Source organism: Aquarana catesbeiana, linkage group LG13 (genome assembly GCF_042186555.1).
Source record: "Aquarana catesbeiana isolate 2022-GZ linkage group LG13, ASM4218655v1, whole genome shotgun sequence".
Lineage (NCBI taxonomy): Eukaryota > Metazoa > Chordata > Amphibia > Anura > Ranidae > Aquarana > Aquarana catesbeiana.
In genome coordinates this window covers 106792302-106811567 of record NC_133336.1, presented here as the reverse complement: position 1 = coordinate 106811567, position 19266 = coordinate 106792302, and the positions used below count along the sequence as shown (strand labels likewise).

Here is a 19266-nt window from a genome sequence, read left to right as displayed (position 1 = left end):
TTATTGCCCCTATATCCTCTTCCCATCTTGCTCTTACAGAGTGGAGTTTCCTCCCATTGTTGACTTCTTTACTTATTTGCCCATATATTTCAGAGATTAGACCCTTAGTAGGGCCTACCTGCAATATACTTTGAAAGAGAGGTGTTTCTTTCCATTCTAAGGGGTGGTTCCTAAATTGGGCCTCAAGGGCATGTCTCAGCTGTAAATAAATATAAAATGTGCTCTGTGGTAAGTTAAATTCTCATTTCAACTCCGGAAATTTTTTAAGAGTTTTACCCAAATAGAGTTGTCTTAACCTTTTGATGCCTTGTTTTTACCACTCTCTAACCTTTCCTATCCTAAGAATTTCCTGCAAGTTACTATTATTCCAGATGGGGGTATATATAGTAAGCCCATTGTATCTCATCTGCTTTTTAACTGTTTTCCATATTTGAATTAACATTTTGATTGTTGGGTACTTATATTGAAAAGATTCTGCCTCTAGCGCTTCAATTACAGTATTATGTAAAGCCCCTGTTAATATTTTTCCATTGGCAGTACCTCCATGCAGGACACCACATCCCAGTAGCTGCTGCATTTGGGATGATAAATAGTAACGCCCCGCATGGGGAAGTGCGAACCCGCCGTCCCCCACTGGGAGCTGAAGTGTACTAAGTCTAATCCTAGCCTTTCCCCCTTTCCATATAAGCTCCCTAAAAAGGCTCTCGATTTTATTGAACCATTTCTTGCATATCCACACTGGGGAGTTGTGCAGAATATACAATTGTGGCATCCAGATCATTTTTATTAAGCTGCACCTTCCGGCCACTGATAAAGGAAACCGCTTCCAGATGCTAATTTTTTGTTTACATTTGGACAGGAGTGGGACAAGATTTTTGCTTATATAAAGATTAGGGTCTTTCGTCATAGTAATCCCCAAGTATTTCAAAGTATCCACTACTGCCAGCTGCGGCAATCCGGAAGTTACTGAGTCACTAATGGGGTCCATTGGTAATAACTCTGATTTCTCCCAGTTTATCTCCAACCCTGTAAAGCTACCAAATTCCTTCACTATACTCATTGTCCTTGACAAAGATTGGCTCATATCTCCCAGGAAGAGCAGGATATCATCCGCATATCGCGCGATTCCCGTCTTTCTCTGAAAGCCTATTATCTCCGGACTCATTCTTATAGAGATAGCCAAGGGTTCCATTGCCAGTGTAAAGAGCAAAGGAGACAATGGACACCCCTGTCTCATCCCCCTCTCTAGTTCAAACCTGTCCGAGAGTTCGTTATTGATTTTTAATCTTGCACTTGGCCTGTCTTAGAGCATTTTAATCCAGCCGATGAAAGAGGGCCCAAAACCAAATTTCCCCAACACCCGCCAGATATATCCCCATTCCACACTATCGAACGCTTTAGTCACGTCCAGTGACAATACAGCTCTTGATCCCTTGTTCACCATTAGGGATTGTAAATTTAAGAAAGCCCTTCTTATATTCGTGCTTGTAGATCTATTAGCTATAAACCCCGCCTGATCTGGATGAATCAGTTTAGGGATAATTCTATTTAACCTTGCTGCCAGGACCTTGGCCAATATTTTGGCGTCAGAGCATAGGAGAGAGATTGGCCTATATGCAGCTACATCTAGGGGGTCCTTTCCTTCTTTCTGTAGCACTATAATAGTTGCCTCTAACATTGAAACGAACAAGTGTCCCTCTTTGGCCGCCCCTTCCAATGTTTTTAGCAACTCTGGAATTAATATATCCCCATACTATTTATACACCTCAGTTGGGAGCCCATCTGGACCAGGGGATTTTTGGTTTGCCATATTACCTACTGCCTGTTGGAGTTCAACAAGGGTTAATGGGGTTTCTAAATCATTCCTTTCCTCCTGCGAGATGGACAGAATTTCCAGGCTATATAGGAAATCCTCCATCACGCCCTCCACATTTTTTTTCTGGGCAGTATAAAGATTTTTATAATATTCCCTAAATATATGCACTATCTTTGTAGTATTTGATATTATTTCTCCACTCGTGCACCTGATAGAAAGAATAGTAGATGAGGTGGAGTTGGACTTCACCAACCGCACCAGCATTTTTCCTACACTTTCGCCCTCTAAAGAGGATTGCCGCTGGAGGAGTTGTCTAATCTCAACTTTCTGCAAAATTACCAACTTGTACTCTTGTTTTTCTAACCATGTTGTTTCCCTCCCAGGAGTTGGGTCTATTATATAGCTATTTTCAGCTTCAAAATAGCTATATAATGGCTAAATGCATCTTTGTTGCATTTAGCCACTTGTTGTATTAGGACACCCCTAAGAGAAGCCTTTAGGGTGTCCCATAAAATGCCAGCCGGCGTCGTGCCTTCATTAATTTCTACAAATTCTCTCATTTTAGGGAGGACCCCATCCGTTTTTTTAATTAATTCAAACCAATAAGGGTTTATTTTCCACTCTTTCTGGGGCTTTTTCCCTCCTAATTTCAATGTAATCACTATTGGAGAGTGGCCTGATATTCCTCTTGGCCAGTATGTAATTTTTTCCATAGTCTGTAGCGCTCTATCGTTTCCCAAGGCCACATCGATCCTGGAGAGCGTGGAATACGAGATTGAGTAGCAAGAATATTGCAGTACTCCTGGATTCCGCGCTCTCCACAAGTCCAATAACCCCATTTCATGCAGAAATTGACTCAAACAACTCTTCCCCATGGGTTCTGAAAAAGTCAGTGTGGGGAACCTATCCAACTTTCTATCAAGAATCTCGTTAAAATCTCCTACTATTATAACCGGCACTCCTTCTTTATCTTACAAAAATTCACTTAATCTGAGCATGACATCCAGTTTAAATGGTGGAGGAATATAGATATTTGCCAGAGTATACATATTGTTATAGATTGCGCAGTGCAGAAAGATATATCGGCCCAACTCATCTATACTAGCCTGTCTGCAGGAAAAGTTCACCCCAGTTTTCACCATGACGCTTACCCCCCTACTATAGGAGGAGTGAACTGAGTGATATTGATATTGCTTAGTCTGAAGTTGCTGAGCTGTATACTTAGGTGGGTTTCCTGCAGACATACCAGCTCTACTCTATATTTCTCCAACATGGAAAATACTGCCATCTTTTTGGTCGATGTCCCCAGACCCCAGACATTCCGGGAGCCTATATTGAGTGTTTTATTTTGCATCAACGGTCCAGGAGGTATAAACATAGCTTTGGAAAATACTATTTAGAACTAAATTCAAATCAAATTCATGCTTTAACTTCCCTCTAATAAGCATTGTTTTAAACTGTGATCCCAATATCTTTCTTAATACTGTTAGTGATTTTAGACATCTTCACCATCATAATCATCTTACGTGAATAAGTACTCAAATGATAATTTCATGTGAGTTTCAAATATCACTATCCTGTAATTATTACTTTGTGAATTAACATGCAACCAACAGATACAAATTCCTATCCTATTCCTACATGTTGTGACTACTTTTAATCCACACTTCAACAGTGTTAATTCTTGAACTGTTCCTATAATATCTCCCTCTTCCCCCCACATCTCCCTCCTCCTTCTCCTACCCCCCCACCACCACCTAATTAGGTAACCCCCAAGAGGCTTATCAGTGACCTTTTCCCACATCACCTGTTCCACATTTCTACTCCCATATTCATTCCCAACCATTGCACCACATACAACAACTGTGTGTAGTTACCCCCCCCGTCCAAAAAAAAACAAAAAAAAAAAACAGCTAATAATACATCCTATACAACCTTCCCCCTCTTTACATAATATCTAAAGTTTCTCCTTGTTTTCTTCCAGCCACTTCTCCACCTCGGCTGGAGATTCATTAAAAAAACTGGGTTCCCCCCAGTGCATTTACATGTAGTCTTGCTGGGTAGAGAAGGGCGTAAGTCAGCTTGAATTTTTGTAATGTGCGTTTAGACTGTATGAACTCTGCTCTACGACTCTGAAGATCCGTCGAAAAGTCAGAGTAAAATGATATTTTAGTACCGTTAAAGAAAATATTTCCCGCCTCCCTTGTTTTTCGCAACAGTGACACTTTATCCTTATAATTAAGAAACGTTATCAGCAAAGGTCTCGGAAATCCACCTGCTGGAGGGGCCCTAAAGGGCACTCTGTGCGCTCTAAATCGAAAACATTGTTGAAAATGATTATTTTCCAAAAAGTTCAACCAGCCAATTTTCTAGGAACTCTATAGGGTTGGGACCCTCACTCTTTTCAGGGAGGCCCACCAGCCTCACATTATCCCTTCGGCTCCTATTCTCCATCTCCTCCATTTTGGAGGCATGCTTGGATATCTGTTCCTTCATGCTTTTCATTTCTTTTATTCATGGAGATATATCATCTTCTAGCTGGCTTACTCTTCCTTCCAAGACCGTTCTCTCCGCTGTTTTTTGCAAATCCTGTCTAACGTCAAATCCTCTTTTACACCTTTCAATTGCTCACACGGATCCTTAAGTGAAACATTGCATGCATTCACTGCCAAAAATACGTCCATCAAAGTTGGCTCCTTATCTGCAGGTAAGGTAGAATCAGCTGATATATCTTACATTTGATTTTATTGACTGGGCTTGCGGAGCTGTAACTGCTGACTGGCTCTGGCCCTGGCCCAAGCTTTTTCTGTCCATTAAGCCCCCTTGTTGTGATTTAGACTGCGACTGTGACCCCTTCTTAGGTGGAGTCTGAACTGGGGTATGTGCAAATTGTTCCATTTTTGCAGCCGCTGCGGCTACTGCCGTTTGCTGGGGATTTTTATCCTTGGAGGAGCGTAGGTGCTGCATCTTGTTTCTATTGACTTTTCTTCCTTCCTTCTCCTTCCCTCCTTGGATAGCTAGGGTAAGGGGGTAGCCCTAAGCCAGTTTAACAGTATAGTATATGGAAATGAAATATGGTATATGGATGATCTAGTATATGATATATGGATCAAGGGTTTAGTTGTAAGTTTACATCATTTCCAGGACTAAAGTATGCACAGACAATAAACTGCTCACTTATCCACACAAAATGCCTATATTTCAAGATCTTTAATTAACGGCCTGATATTTATATGCACAGTCTCTAGCGTATGCGATTTTGTGCGACTTTTCAGACTCACCAAACAGTAGTACCTATCCACAGAAAAACTTTATCCAAACACGATTTACCTGGCCACTGGGATAGCGATAACGTTAGGCGGCAAACGACATAGTCTTGAAACATTACTACTCCTCCTTACTCACGTGACCTTCATATCTGTTGGTGGAAATCTGGATGTCAGGCGGATCTGTAGCAAAGTCCTTGCCAGCTCTTTATGCACCTGCTCCTTTACAAAGAAAGTTCCTCTGGCCCGCTCACTCTCCCACTGTTCGTTCCATGTACCAAAAAAAATAGAACATGCTCTCACTGTCCCTTTGGGAGCCCTCCAGTGGCTTTCCTAGTGTCGAGCAGCCAGTGTCCTCTACACGCGGGATGGCTTGCAAACAGCGTGCGGCACACAGCGTGTGACATCACTCCCAGTTGTAGTCAGGGGGACGGGTCGGCTCAGGGTGGATTAGATACTCGGAACCTCTCGTGTGTCTCCGTGCGTCTCCGGGATATCCCTGGGATAGATGCTCATCACTCCTCCCTCGCTACTCCGTACCGTACCAGAGAAGCATAAGCATTAACTTCGTCAGCCACAAGCTTGCCTTAAGGAGGGGGTGGAGGGCGGAGGGAAATCACACAGTTCTTCTCACTCCATGCTGCAGCTCGTCTCACACCACTCACACACACATCCGGTCACGCCCCCCGGTATTACATGTTGATAGTGCACATCCACGACCACCAGGGTTATTGTCTTGTTGGAAGGTAAACCTTCGGCTCAGTCTGAGGTCCTGAGCACTCTGGAGAAGGTTTTCGTCCAGGATATCCCTGTACTTGGCCGCATTCATCTTTCCCTGGATTGCAATCAGTCGTCCTGTCCCTGCAGCTGAAAAACACAACCACAGCATGATGCTGCCACCAACATGCTTCACTGTTGGGACTGTATTGGACAGGTGATGAGCAGTGTCTGGTTTTCTCCACACATACCGCTTAGAATTAAGGCCAAAAAGTTCTATCTTGGTCTCATCAGACCAAAGAATCTTATTTCTCACCATCTTGGAGTCCTTCAGGTGTTTTTTTAGCAAACTCCATGCGGGCTTTCATGTGTCTTGCACTGAGGAGAGGCTTCCGTCAGGCCAATCTGCCATAAAGCCCCGAATGGTGGAGGGCTGCAGTGATGGTTGACTTTCTACAACTTTCTCCCATCTCCTGACTGCATCTCTGGAGCTCAGCCACAGTGATCTTTGGGTTCTTCTTTACCTCTCTCACCAAGGCTCTTCTCCCCCGATAGCTGAGTTTGGCTGGACGGCCAGCTCTGGGGAGGGTTCTGTTTGTTCCTAATGTCTTCCATTTAAGGATTATGGAGGCCACTGTGCTCTTAGGAACCTTAAGTGCAGCAGAAATTTTTTTGTAACCTTGGCCAGATCTGTGCCTTGCCACAATTCTGTCTCTGAGCTCTTCAGGCAGTTCCTTTGACCTCATGATTCTCATTTGCTCTGACATGCACTGTGAGCTGTAAGGTCTCATATAGACAGGTGTGTGGCTTTCCTAATCAAGTCCAATCAGTATAATCAAACACAGCCGGACTCAAATGAAGGTGTAGAACCATCTCAAGGATGATCAGAAGAAATGGACAGCACCTGAGTTAAATATATGAGTGTCACAGCAAAGGGTCTGAATACTTAGGACCATGTGATATTTCAGTTTTTCTTTTTTAATAAATCTGCAAAAATGAACATCAACAATTCTGTGTTTTACTGTCAATATGGGGTGCTGTGTGTACATTAAAGCGGAAAAAAAATGAACTTAAATAATTTTAGCAAATGGCTGCAATATAACAAAAAGTGAAAAATGGAAATTTAAGGGGGGTCTGAATACTTTCCGTCCCCACTGTATATATATATATATATATATATATACATATATATATATTTTATTTAGCAGTATATTTCTTGCTATTAACCATAATTACCACAAGAACAAACAAAAATAAATTCTACTGCTCCTGTTGATCACACGTTATTTGTTGTCTGTACCCGTAGTAGGACCCAGAAACTAAAGTGCATTATGCTTTTTTTTATCCTACCTAAAACACACTGACACTAAGGGGTTGATTTACTAAAACAGGAGAATGTAAAATCTCATGCAGCTGTGCACAGTATCCAATCAGCTTCTAACTTCAGCTTGTTCAATTAAGCTTTGACAAAAAAAAAAAAGGAAGCGGAATGGTTTCTATGAACAGCCGTACCTGATTTTGTACTCTCCAGTTTTGGTAAATCAACCTCTAACCCCTATCAACCCCTAACCGACACTAAGGCTAGGTTCACCCTAGCCCGAACTGTGCATTCCAGTTGTGGGTATCGCATTGAATAGTTTGCTGTGCCCTCTTAATTTTTTTGTTTACACTCTTGTTTATTGACATTTTTCTCCCCTGCAAGGAGAGAAATATACAATGCATCTTCCTCCAGAGGGAAAAAAAAAACACAGGAGTGGGCTGCACAGTGACTGATCACTGTGATAGGCAGTCAGCGGCTATCACAGTGATCAGGTGACAAGGAGTCCAGCGAGAGCCCAGTCTGTGCACAAACACAGGTATGCATATATGCAGCCTCATGCATAAAGATCCACTTCTATACGGCTGAACATATGTGTATAGTCAGTGGAAAGAGCTTAAGGTGACACCAGGGGTCTATCAGACCTGTAATGTCACCTCTGGACCCCAGTGAAGCTTAACAGGCACAGTTCTTGCTTGAACAGCTTCCTCCTTGGCCCCAGTAGCTGGTGAATGACTGTGAACGCTCAAATAAGAAGATGCTCGCTGATTTCGGGTTTATTCATGTTCACTGACCTCCCTCAGTTCCACCTGCCATGCCTAAGATACATGGCAGGGATTGTCAAGCAGTGGTACCTTTGGGCTGCCCCCATCACTTCTAACAAAAAGCTGACAGTTTGACCATAATGAACACAGTCCTGGCTGCTAAAATAGCCAGAAGTGTGTTTAAAGCCCTTTACAATACATAAAATCGCTAAAAAAATCAAGTATTTTTTACTTAAATTGTATTTTTTATTCACCTTCAATGTGCCTTTGAATTCGATAGAAAATCTGACTACAGGAATTCCTCAGCATATGCCCCATCCCCTTGAAAATTATAGTCTAGCCCAGAACCCCCCGCATAATCTTTCATGTAGCTTCCTGGGGGTGATTGGTTGGGAATACAGCCCTGTATTCAGTAACAGCTCTGAGTATGTTGGGACTGCTGATATCACATCCAAGATGGCAGCACCCCTCAATTGTAAAAAAAAAAAAAAAAAAAAAAAGATGTCAGCACCCAGCAGCAGTCTCAGGGCATATGGATATCTACACAAGGGAAGCTTTTACAGGTAAATAACATGCATAAAAGGAAAATTGCCATGTCAATTGCAGAGTCAGTCTACCATTTCAAGCAATGTAATTCCATCTTAGCGATGGAAGATCACATTTTGTGTTTGCCATTTATTTTGTTCTGATGGACTTTCGCCTTTAAGGTTAACAAAACAAACATTACTCACTTTATCCTTCAAATGAAGCTTCAGCATTCGAAGATAAGCCACGGGAGCAAAGGCATCGTTAGAATGCATCATCACCTCTGTGGAATCACTGCAGCATAAAGAGACAGAGGGGTCATGAACATGGCTGGACAGCTGCACTAAGCACAAACATGACAGAAGATGCAGGAATGTAACACGACAGTTCCCACTCATAAGATAAATGGAGCTAAACAGTAGAGGTATGTCGCCTCCACACAAAGCATGCCTCATCATGTTAATGTCCACTTCAAGCAGGTTTTGATGTTTCCCTCTATTTACTAAAACCTACGTTAGACTTACCGGTAACGGTATTTCTACGAACCATATACGACGGCACACCTGAGAGATGAGGGCTCCTCCCTACAAGAAACACAATCAACTGCAGCTTGTTATAAGTCCCCACCCTTCTCCTTGATCCCCAATTTGTAATAAAGCAATCCTGAACTGGTTCACAAGGAGCATCGCTACTTACCATCTAGCGTTTAGCTTATCTTTCCCTCCACATGGGGCGGGAAGTAGGCCTGCCGTCCTGGAAGGTTCGTAGAAACACCGTTACCGGTAAGTCTAATGTAGGTTTTCTCCTATCACCTTCCAGGATGGCACACCTGAGAGGATAATCAAGTAAACACAGGCCTACCTTCAGTGTGGGACCACAGCTTGTAGGACCTTCCGACCAAAAGCCAAGTCTTGCTGTGACAACACTTCCACACGGTAGTGCTTCAGGAATGTATCCTGACTGGACCAGGTGGCCGCGCTGCGGATTTGTTCCCAGGAGGCCCATGCTTTTTCAGCTCAGGATGTTGCTAGTGGCCTGGTTAAATGAGCTTTAACCTTTGCTGGTGCTGGAACTCCAGAACTCTCATAAGCCATGGAGATAGCTTCCCTGATCCATCTGGAGACTGAGGCTTTAGAATCCTGAAGTCCCTTCCTAGACCCAGCATACAAAACTAGCTGGTGATTGGACCTCCTAAAACTCTTTGTTCTTTCTAGATAGGTAAGGAGACACCTTCTTACATCCAGACAATGAAGTTTCTTTTCTTTCTCATTTTTTGGTTTATCGCAAAAGGATGGCAATGTTATATCTTGCGTCATATGAAATAAGGATGCTACCTTTGGTAGATACAAGGGATCTGCCCTGAGGGTGAACGTATCTGGCTGTACCAATAGGAAAGGTTCCTTCATGGACAGCCCTTGCAAGTCCCCGACCCTCCTAGCTGTAGTAATTGTTAGCAAAAGTGACAATTTTAAGGTTAGAAACTTAAAGGGAACCTCTTCTATAGGTTCAAATGGGTGTTTCGATAACTCCTCTAACACCCTTGTCAAGTCCCATGGAGGGAAACTACTTTTGGAGACGGGGGAAATGCTTTCCCTGGCCAGCAGAAAACATTTAATGAGGTCTTCCTTTACCAATCTTACATCAAGATAGACAGAGAGAGCCGCTATCTGAACCCGAAGGGTGCGGAACCGCTAGACCTTGGTCTACTCCATCCTGGAGAAGCTCCAGGATAACCGCAACAGTGGTGGAGGTCATCTGTCTGTCTTTATCCCAGGAACAGACTTCCAAACTTTAGAATAAATCTTTTTAGTCAATGGTTTCCTACTCAGAAGGAGGGTACTTATTATTTTCTCTGAGCAGCCCTTAATTTTTAAGATCTGGCGCTCACTAACCAGGCCGACAGCTGGAAAAATTCCAGCCTTGGGTGTAGTACTGGACCTTGCCTGGGAAGATCCGGCCTGTTCGGGAGCTTCCATGGCTCTGCCACTGCCATTGAACTTACGCTTGCAAACCAAGCTCTCCTTGGCCACCAGGGTGCTATCAGGAGGAGTTGGCCTGGGGACTGGCTGAGCTTCTGAAGAGCTCGCGGAATCAGTGCTAGGGGTGGGAAGGCGTAGCCAGCCTGCACTGCCAGGTTTGAGTCAGTGCATCTAGTCCTTCTGACTCCCTCTCTTGGGAAATCGAGAAATATCTCTTTACCTTCCTGTTTTGCCTGTTGCCGAACAGATCCATTTTCCGGATTTCCAAAGCATTGCACCAGGCTTTGAAATACCTCGGGGTTCAGTTCCCATTTCCCTTGTCTTATCGGCTGACAGCTGAGGAAGTCTGCCTCGGTATTGCTTGTCCCTTTTATGTGGACAGCTGAAATAGAGAGAACCTTTCCTTCGGCCCAACCCAGGATCTGCTTGGATAATTCTAGCAGGAGTCTGGACCTGGTGCCTCCTTGGCTCAAGTAGGCTACGACAGTGGCGTTGTCAGAGCTCACTTGAACCTCCTTGCTCATGATGTTCTTTTGAAAGGCTTTCAGGTCCTCCCCCCACTGCTTTGAGCTCCCTGTAGTTGGACGACATCCGACCTAGCAAGCTGTTCCATTGGCCTTGGGCTTTCTCCTCTCCAAGGTGGGCCCCCCACCCCCAGGAACTGGCATCAGTGGTAACTTTTACCGAATTCCACTGAGCCCACGGCCTGCCACCCTTTAGGTTTTTGGGTACTGTCCACCACTCCAGAGTTGACAGAACCTGAGGGGTTAATAATATCTCCTGATCCAAGGACTTCTTTTTGTTCCATGAAGACAGGAAGAAGTGAAGGTCTCTTGAGTGAAGTTGTCGGCAAGTATACCAGATTATGGCATTATTATGGTATACTTGCCGACATCAGACCTAGGGTTCTTAGAACCTCCCTTCTGGAGCGTGACGTGGTCTTTATCAAGCCCCCCCACTGATAAAGCTAGTTTTGTCACCTTGTCCTCTGGCAAGAGGAGCTTCTGGAGTCTGGTGTCCACCCTGTAACCAAGAAAGGTCTTGACCTGTTCTGGTTCGAGGGAGGATTTTTCCGTGTTGATTATCCAACCCAGGTTGTTTAGAACTGACATTACTTTGTTGGTATCTGACCTGGGAGACTGATGGTCCAGGAGATCAGTAGATCATCCAGGTATCGAATTAGAGATATACCCTGGAGATATAGAAAGGCTACTGCCTCTGCTAGGATTTTTGTAAAAATCCTTGGGCTGGCTGTTAACCCGAAAGGAAGGGCTCTGATCTGTCAGTGAAAAATCTCCCCTCCGACTGCTACTGCGAACCTCAGGAATGACTGATGATCCACGTGAATTGGCACATGCAGGTAGGCATCCCTGAGGTCCAGAGTCGTCATGAAGGCCTCCTTCATGAGGTTTTCGCGTACGGAGTAGTATAGCACAGTAAACTTTTTGTATTCCAGGTACCTGTTCAGGTTTCTTAAATTTACTATCAGCCGATACTTTCCTGACAGCTTGCGAACAACGAATACGTGGGAGTAGAATCCCTTGTACTGTTCCTTTGATACTGGTACCACCATCTGCTGTTCCACAAATTCCTGGATACCCTCCAGGAGGGCAGATCTTTTCAGGGTATCCCTGGGGGGATGTGTAAGGGTGATCATAGAGGGGGTTTTGCCGAGAACTCCAGACGATAAACCTCTCGCAGGATCTGGCAGATGTAACTGCTGTCCCAGGGACAAAGTGGGACAGCCGTCCCCCCACCCTGATCTTGGCGTCACTTGGTTTCTTTGGTGCCAACCTTGGGGGGGGAAACAATAAACTGTTCTTTTGCTTTCCCCTACTATGTTGGGTTCCTTTTTGGCTCTATGCTGTGGTTGCCCTGGGGGGCCTCGAAAAATTATTTTAAATTTTCTATTTTTTGGGCTTTATTGGGAATTTTTTACCCTTTTCTGAAGACCTAGACAGAACTTCGTGCAGGCCCAGGCCAAACAGCAATGAACCCTGAAAGGGTAGGCCACACAGTTTACCCTTTGACGTAACATCTCCTTCCCAAGCCTTAATCCAGACAGCTCTTCTAGCTGAATTGATTAATGCGGCCATTTTAGCCAAGGCTCTTGCAGGCTCAACTGCAGCATCTGCAAGGTAAGCGACAGCTTTTCCTATCACTGATAGGGAGTCAAGGACGTCACCCGCTTCGAGACAGGTGCTTGGTCAATTTCTCAGAAATCTGCATTCCTGGCTACACAGGCTGCTGCTAAGGACAGACCCATGGCTAAAGTATTAGCCTCCCAAGCTTTTCTAAGAAGGGATTCTGCTCTATGGTCCATCAGATCCTTAATACTGCGTGCATCCTCAAAGGAGAGGTCAGACAGATTGGTGACTTGAGACAGTGCTGCATCCAGTCTTGGGAGCTTAAAGAATGTCTCTTCGTCAGTCTGATTAAAGGGAAACCTCCTTTTCCAAGTTTTTTGTCTGACAATCCTCCTTTTAGGCTCCCTCCATTCCTGTAGGACCAGATCCTTAAGGGATTGATGGAGTGGGAACGCTCTGGATTGAGCCTTGCTCAGCCCCCTGTATACCTTGTCCTGTGCTGAGGTTACTCTAGGGGCTTCTGGAATCTTCTCAGTAGCATATATTGCCTGCAAGAGTGCATCCAGATCCTTTAGGGTAAAGAGGTGTCTCCTTAACCTGGCATCCTCCCGAGTCTGACTTAACAGGTCTGGATCCAGCTCCCCTGTGAGCTGTGTTCTGACCTGGCCTGGCTTTCCAAAAGCCACCCCTCCCCGTCCTCCTCTTCCTCCTCTACCTGGGCTAGAAGGAGTGACTGTGAGGGTGGGAGAAGAGCACTAGGTCCCCCTCCAAAGAGGCTCTCCTGGGAGGATGTGCCTTCTCTAGAGGTAAGCTCCTCTGTGTCAGGGCCCTGGGTTGTTGACTGACCGGCGGCATCACGGAAAGCTTTGACTTTTGCCAGCATTTCCGTTTACATAGATGAGAGAATTTTTTTCATCAATGCAGAAGCTTCTTTTCCTGCTAGTTTGTTTATACAGTTATAGCAGAAGGGCTTTGAGTGGGACTTTGGGAGTTTATCCTTACAGTACCCACATTTTTTTTTTGAGTAGCTATGCCCTGTAGCGGCAGGAGGGTGTTTATCTGGGGCCTCCTGGGCTCCGCTGGGGTATTCTGTAAGACAAAAGATATAGCATATAACATTATTTTGTCTTCCCCCTAACTGTGGGCTTGTACTGGAGAGGGGGGAAGGGTAAGGTGATTGGTGAAGTCCAGCCTGTTCTGGCCATCCCAAAGATTCTCAGACACCTAGAATCCAGGACCTCTCACCCCCTTCCCCTCCTCCCTTTCCAAGGGGGGTTTGTACTCACTGGGCTCCGACAAGGACCTGCCCGCAGTTGCAGCTGCCTTCCCTTCCTCCTGTTCTATGAGGAGGTTGGCGGGGTCCTGGGCTGCTGGTACCGCTAGTGGGGCTAATACAGCAAGCCAACCACTTTCCACTGCCTTGCCCTGTCTCCACGCCGCTCTCCACGCTTTCTCCCGGTGTTTCCAACACTCCCGGGTTGCGCTGTAACGCCGGCACCGCCCACTTCCTGTGATGCGGCCGTGTACCAGAGTGAGGCTTGGAGAGCAGTACTTCCTGCAAGAAGATTCCCAGCAATGAAGAGAGCGGCTGGTGGCGGTGGTTCATGCACATCCAGCGATGGTGCGCACTCCCTACGGCCAGAGCGCTGGTGAAAACTTGCGACCTAAGAAAAAGGACAAGCCTGCACGTTAGTTCAGCCCTCCCCGGCCTCCCTAAAACCTGTCTCAACAGGGGACCATCAGACACTCCCCGGTCATTTGGTCTTTAAACAAAACAAACATGCTACTGTGTTCGGGAGAAAGAAAATCAATACTGGGGATCAAGGGGAAGGGTGGGGACTTATAACAAGCTGTCAATTGTGTTTCCTGTAGGGAGGAGCCCTTATCTCTCAGATGTGCCGTCCTGGAAGGTGATAGGAGAAAATCATGCTATTAGTATGTAGCAACAATCTAACGGCTCCATCTGACGGCTCCAATTATGGCAGATTCCTACTGAATCTGCAAAAATTCAAACCATGGGTGGCCTTGTAAGTACCACCCTGTTTACAAGGTAAAAGTCAGCTGAGCAGGATGGAAAATTATCCACTGAACAATGACTGCATCCTACCAAATGCAACCACTTTACAGAAGCGCCTTTGTATTAAGGCAACCACTGGTGCTGTGACTGTCTGAATTCAATAGCATGCAGAGTCCTACATCCAGGTTGTTATAGCAAGCAGAAGAAGACAAAATCAAGTTGTATATGGCACCTTAAAAGTTGTTTCCCTTAATACTAAAATTATATGATTCTGAGGGTTATTTTATGGCAGGTTAAATAATAGAAGAAATGACAGTAATAGAATTATATGAATAATATAGGTTCTGTAAAAGCCCTGCGCAGCAGTATTGCTTTAAACCCTAAACTGAAAATCAGCTTGACGATTTTTAGCGTATATCTGCAAAAAAAAAATTGTAAGAATTGTAACGATATATACTGAAACCTCCCCAAACTGGTTTTCAATCTAGGGTTCAAAGCAACAGCACTCTCAGCAAACATAACGCACACATTTCAATCACAAAGTAGACACGTGGATTTGAAATAATGTCGATACTGAAGCACCACAAAAAGTACATATGTAACATATGCAAATATGTGAGCAGAGGATAGCCAGACAGGACTGAAGGCAAAGAGATGACCTCACAGAGCTGTCGCCTGCGGCTATGAAGAGAGCTCGTTAATAGTGGAGCTATAATTACAGGCCGGGCAAGATATGGAGAACTCACGAATAACATTCTATAATTAGCTCCAGAAATATGAGAGAAAGCTCAGCTGATTATTAGAAAGTGAAAGTGTTATCTGTCACCCATTACTCCTATAAAGATATTCAGATGAGACTTTTTATATCCTCCAGCTATGAGGTATCCTAACATTGGGACAATCCTGACTGATCCAATCAATGATACCTGTACATGCAGAGTTATTAAGTCTTCTATTTGGGCTAAAATCATCCCCTGAAACCTCAGTTGGCAACCAATTAACACATAAAACACATAAAAACTGCTGAGGGAATATAAATGTTACTTAGTATAAGAAAAAAAAACGAAAAGCAATTGATTGAAGGACGGCACAAATAAAATGAAAACTATAAGCAACGTACAGCAAAAATTAACTAATAGTGAACCACATTTTGGAGTGGATACTAAGCTTTGCTCTGACCAGTAGTGGTACTATTCTCCAGCACAGTGGTCACCAACCTTTTGGGCCTCACGGACCACTAAACTCACAATTTTGAAACCTGTGCACCACTAACATAAATTTTACATGCCTTAAACATGTACAATGCTTCAGTTCTGTGCCCCCCTTCTCCTGGATCACACTGCTGCCTTATACACTCACACATACACACACAATATTCCAGTTCTCTGCTCCCTTCCTCCAGGATCACACTGCTGCCTTATACAGGGGGTCCCCAAGTTACAAACATCCGACTTACAAACGACTCCTACTAAGAGCCCTTGCACACTGGGGCGGTTTGCAGGCGCTATTGCGCTAATAATAGCGCCTGCAAACCGCCCCGAAAGTGCCGCTGCATGTATTCCTGTGTGAAAGCCCCGAGGGCTTGCACACTGGAGCGATGCGCTGGCAGGACGGTAATAAAAGTCCTGCTAGCAGCATCTTCGGAGCGGTGAAGGAGCGGTGTGTATACCGCTCCTTGACCGCTCCTGCCCATTGAAATCAATGGGACGGCGCGGCTATACCGCCGGCAATGCGCCTCTGCAGAGGCGCTTTGCGGTGGTTTTTAACCCTTTCTCGGCCGCTAGCGGGGGGTAAAACCGCCCCGCTAGCGGCCGCATACCGACGGTAAAACGCCGCTATTAATAGCGGCGTTTTACCGCCGACGCCGCCCCCGCCCCAGTGTGCAAGGGCTCTTACAAACAGAATGAGACAACAGGAAGTGAGAGGAAATCTACCCCTAGGAAGAAAAATTCACTCCTGTAAGAGCTATTATGGGGAAAAGGTACCTCCACTGATGCTTTATCACCAAGGCTTGTTTCCACAACAACCCAAAATTTTCAAAATCCAATTGTCATTGGGACAGAAAGTGAGGCGAAATCTTCTGAACAGGGGCACACACAGCAAAACAAATGTTACAGGGGTGTTAACCCTTCCCTATGCTATCCAAAAAGCTTAAAAATAGTGTTTTTTGGCTGGAGCTACACTTAAAAAATGTACCTGTTCCGACTTACAAACAGATTCAACTTAAGAACAAACCTACAGTCCCTAACTTGTTTGTAACCTGGGGACCCCCTGTACAAACAATGCTTTGGCTCTCTGCCCCCATCCACATCACACTTCTGCCTTACACAGACTCATCACTGGCTCTCACCTCCTTATATAGCCATGTGTTCGAGCTGAATAGCTGAACTTCATTGATTCTGCAGCTGGTGAAGTGTCATTGGCAACAGTATTGCCTGTCTGACATGGTTTTTACGCTGGCCATACACCGCAATATACTAAATATTTCAAATACTTTCAACCAGTTATTTACTGCAAAAAACAATTAAATGAACTGAGGCGACTGCCATTCCTGCCATATAAAACATACAGTAACCTTACTGTATAAACTATTGGGTTTCTTTAAAATTAGCCTAATTTCTGTGGTTGAAAGCCGGATGGAATTGCTAGAAAAATGTTGTATGTATGCCCAGCATTACTGGCTGCTAACAGTAAAATGTATCATTACATTAGCCTTGTAAAGGCTGGGCAGGCAAAAGCACATTATTGTCTACATACAATGCACCAACTGAGGGCCTGCAGTTCTGCTGTACAGTACTCACCCTTTAATGGACCACTATCTTGAAAAATCTGACAACTACTTTTGTAAATGTGAAAAACAAATATAATTAATTAGAGGGCTGTGAAATATAAAATAAAAAGGATTCATAGGCAGAATATTATCATTATATGTATTACCACCACAAAGTTATCAGAATATTTAGAATATAAGAGATTTGGCAACAGAAGTGCTAGTATTTTTTTCAATAACATTTCTTTTGCTATATGAGCATACAGTATCTCACAAAAGTGAGTACACCCCTCACATTTTTTGTAAATATTTTATTATATCTTTTCATGTGACAACATTGAAAAAATGACGCTTTGCTACAATGTAAGGTAGTGAGTGTACAGCTTGTACAACAGTGTAAATTTGCTGTCCCCTCAAAATAACTCAACACACAGCCATTAATGTCTAAACTGCTGGCAACAAAAGTGAGTACACACCTAAGTGAAAATGTCCAAACTGGGACCAAAGTGTCATTATTTTGTGTGGCCACCATTATTTTCCAGCACTGCCTTAACCCTCTTGGGCATGGAGCTCACCAGAGCTTCACAGGTTGCCACTGGAGTCCTCTTTCACTCCTCCATGACTATATGACGGAGCTGGTGGATGTTAGGGACCTTGCGCTCCTTCACCTTCCGTTTGAGCATGCCCCACAGATGCTTAATAGGGTTTAGGTCTGGAGACATGCTTGGCCAGTCCATCACCTTTACCCTCAGCTTCTTCAGCAAGGCAGTGGTCATCTTGGAGATGTGTTTGGGGTCGCTATCATGTTTAAATACTGCCCTGCAGCCCAGTCTCCGAAGGGAGGGGATCATGATCTGCTTCAGTATGTCACAGTACATGTTGGCATTCATAGGCCCCTTAATGAACTGTAGCTCCCCAGTGCCGGCAGCACTCATGCAGCCCCAGACCATGACACTCCCACCACCATGCTTGACAGTAGGCAAGACAGACTTGTCTTTGTACTCCTCACCTGGTTGCCGCCACACATGCTTGACACCATCTGAACCAAATACGTTTATCTTGGTCTCATCAGACCACAGGACATGGTTCCAGTAATGCATGTCCTTAGTCTGCTTGTCTTCAGCAAATTGTTTGCGGGCTTTCTTGTGCATCATCTTTAGAGGAGGCTTTCTTCTGGGATGACAGCCATGCAAACCAATTTGATGCAGTGTGCGGAGTATGGTCTGAGCACTAACAGGCTGACCCCCACCCCTTCAACCTCTGCAGCAATGCTGGAAGCACTCCTGCGTCTATTTCCCAAAGACAACCTCTGGTTATGACGCTGAGCACATGCACTCAACTTCTTTGGTCAACCATGGCGAGGCCTGTTCTGAGTAAAACCTGTACTATTAAACCACTATATGGTCTTGGCCACCATGCTTCAGCTCAGTTTCAGGGTCTTGGCAATCTCCTTATAGCCTAGGCCATCTTTATGAAGAGCAACAATTCTGTTTTTCTGATCCTCAGAGAGTTCTTAGCCATGAAGTGCCATGTTGAACTTCCAGTGACCAGTATGAGAAAGAGAGAGCGATAACACCAAATTTAACACACCTGCTCCCAATTCACACCCGAGACCTTGTAACACTAACGAGTAACATGACACCGGGGAGGGAAAATGGTTAATTGGGCCCAATTTGGACATTTTCACTTAGGGGTGTACTCACTTTTGTTGCCAGCAGTTTAGACATTAATGGCTGTCTGTTGAGTTATTTTGAAGGAACAGCAAATTTACACTGTTATAGTGCTGTACACTGACTACTTTACATTGTAGCAAAGTGTAATTTCTTCAGTGTTGTCACATGAAAAGATATGACAAAATATTTACCAAAATGTGAGGGTGTACTCAGCTTTGTGAGATACTGTATATAGCTCAATTCATGTAAAAAAACGTAGAATTCAATAAATAGATTGTGATCTCTATACACCAGACTTTCCCAACCTTTTCAACACAGAGGAACCCTTGAAATA

General features: G+C 44.4%; 1 protein-coding gene across 2 annotated transcripts in view; it reads right to left on the bottom strand.

Annotated features, from left to right (window-relative positions):
• DPH6 (diphthamine biosynthesis 6) overlaps positions 1-19266 on the bottom strand; it is a 198109-nt gene that overhangs the window by 110313 nt on the left and 68530 nt on the right. For both annotated transcript variants that reach the window (XM_073609884.1, XM_073609883.1), the window contains exon 8: positions 8613-8700. In XM_073609884.1, coding sequence (XP_073465985.1) covers positions 8613-8700 — 88 coding nt within the window. The remainder of the gene's footprint in view (positions 1-8612; positions 8701-19266) is intronic.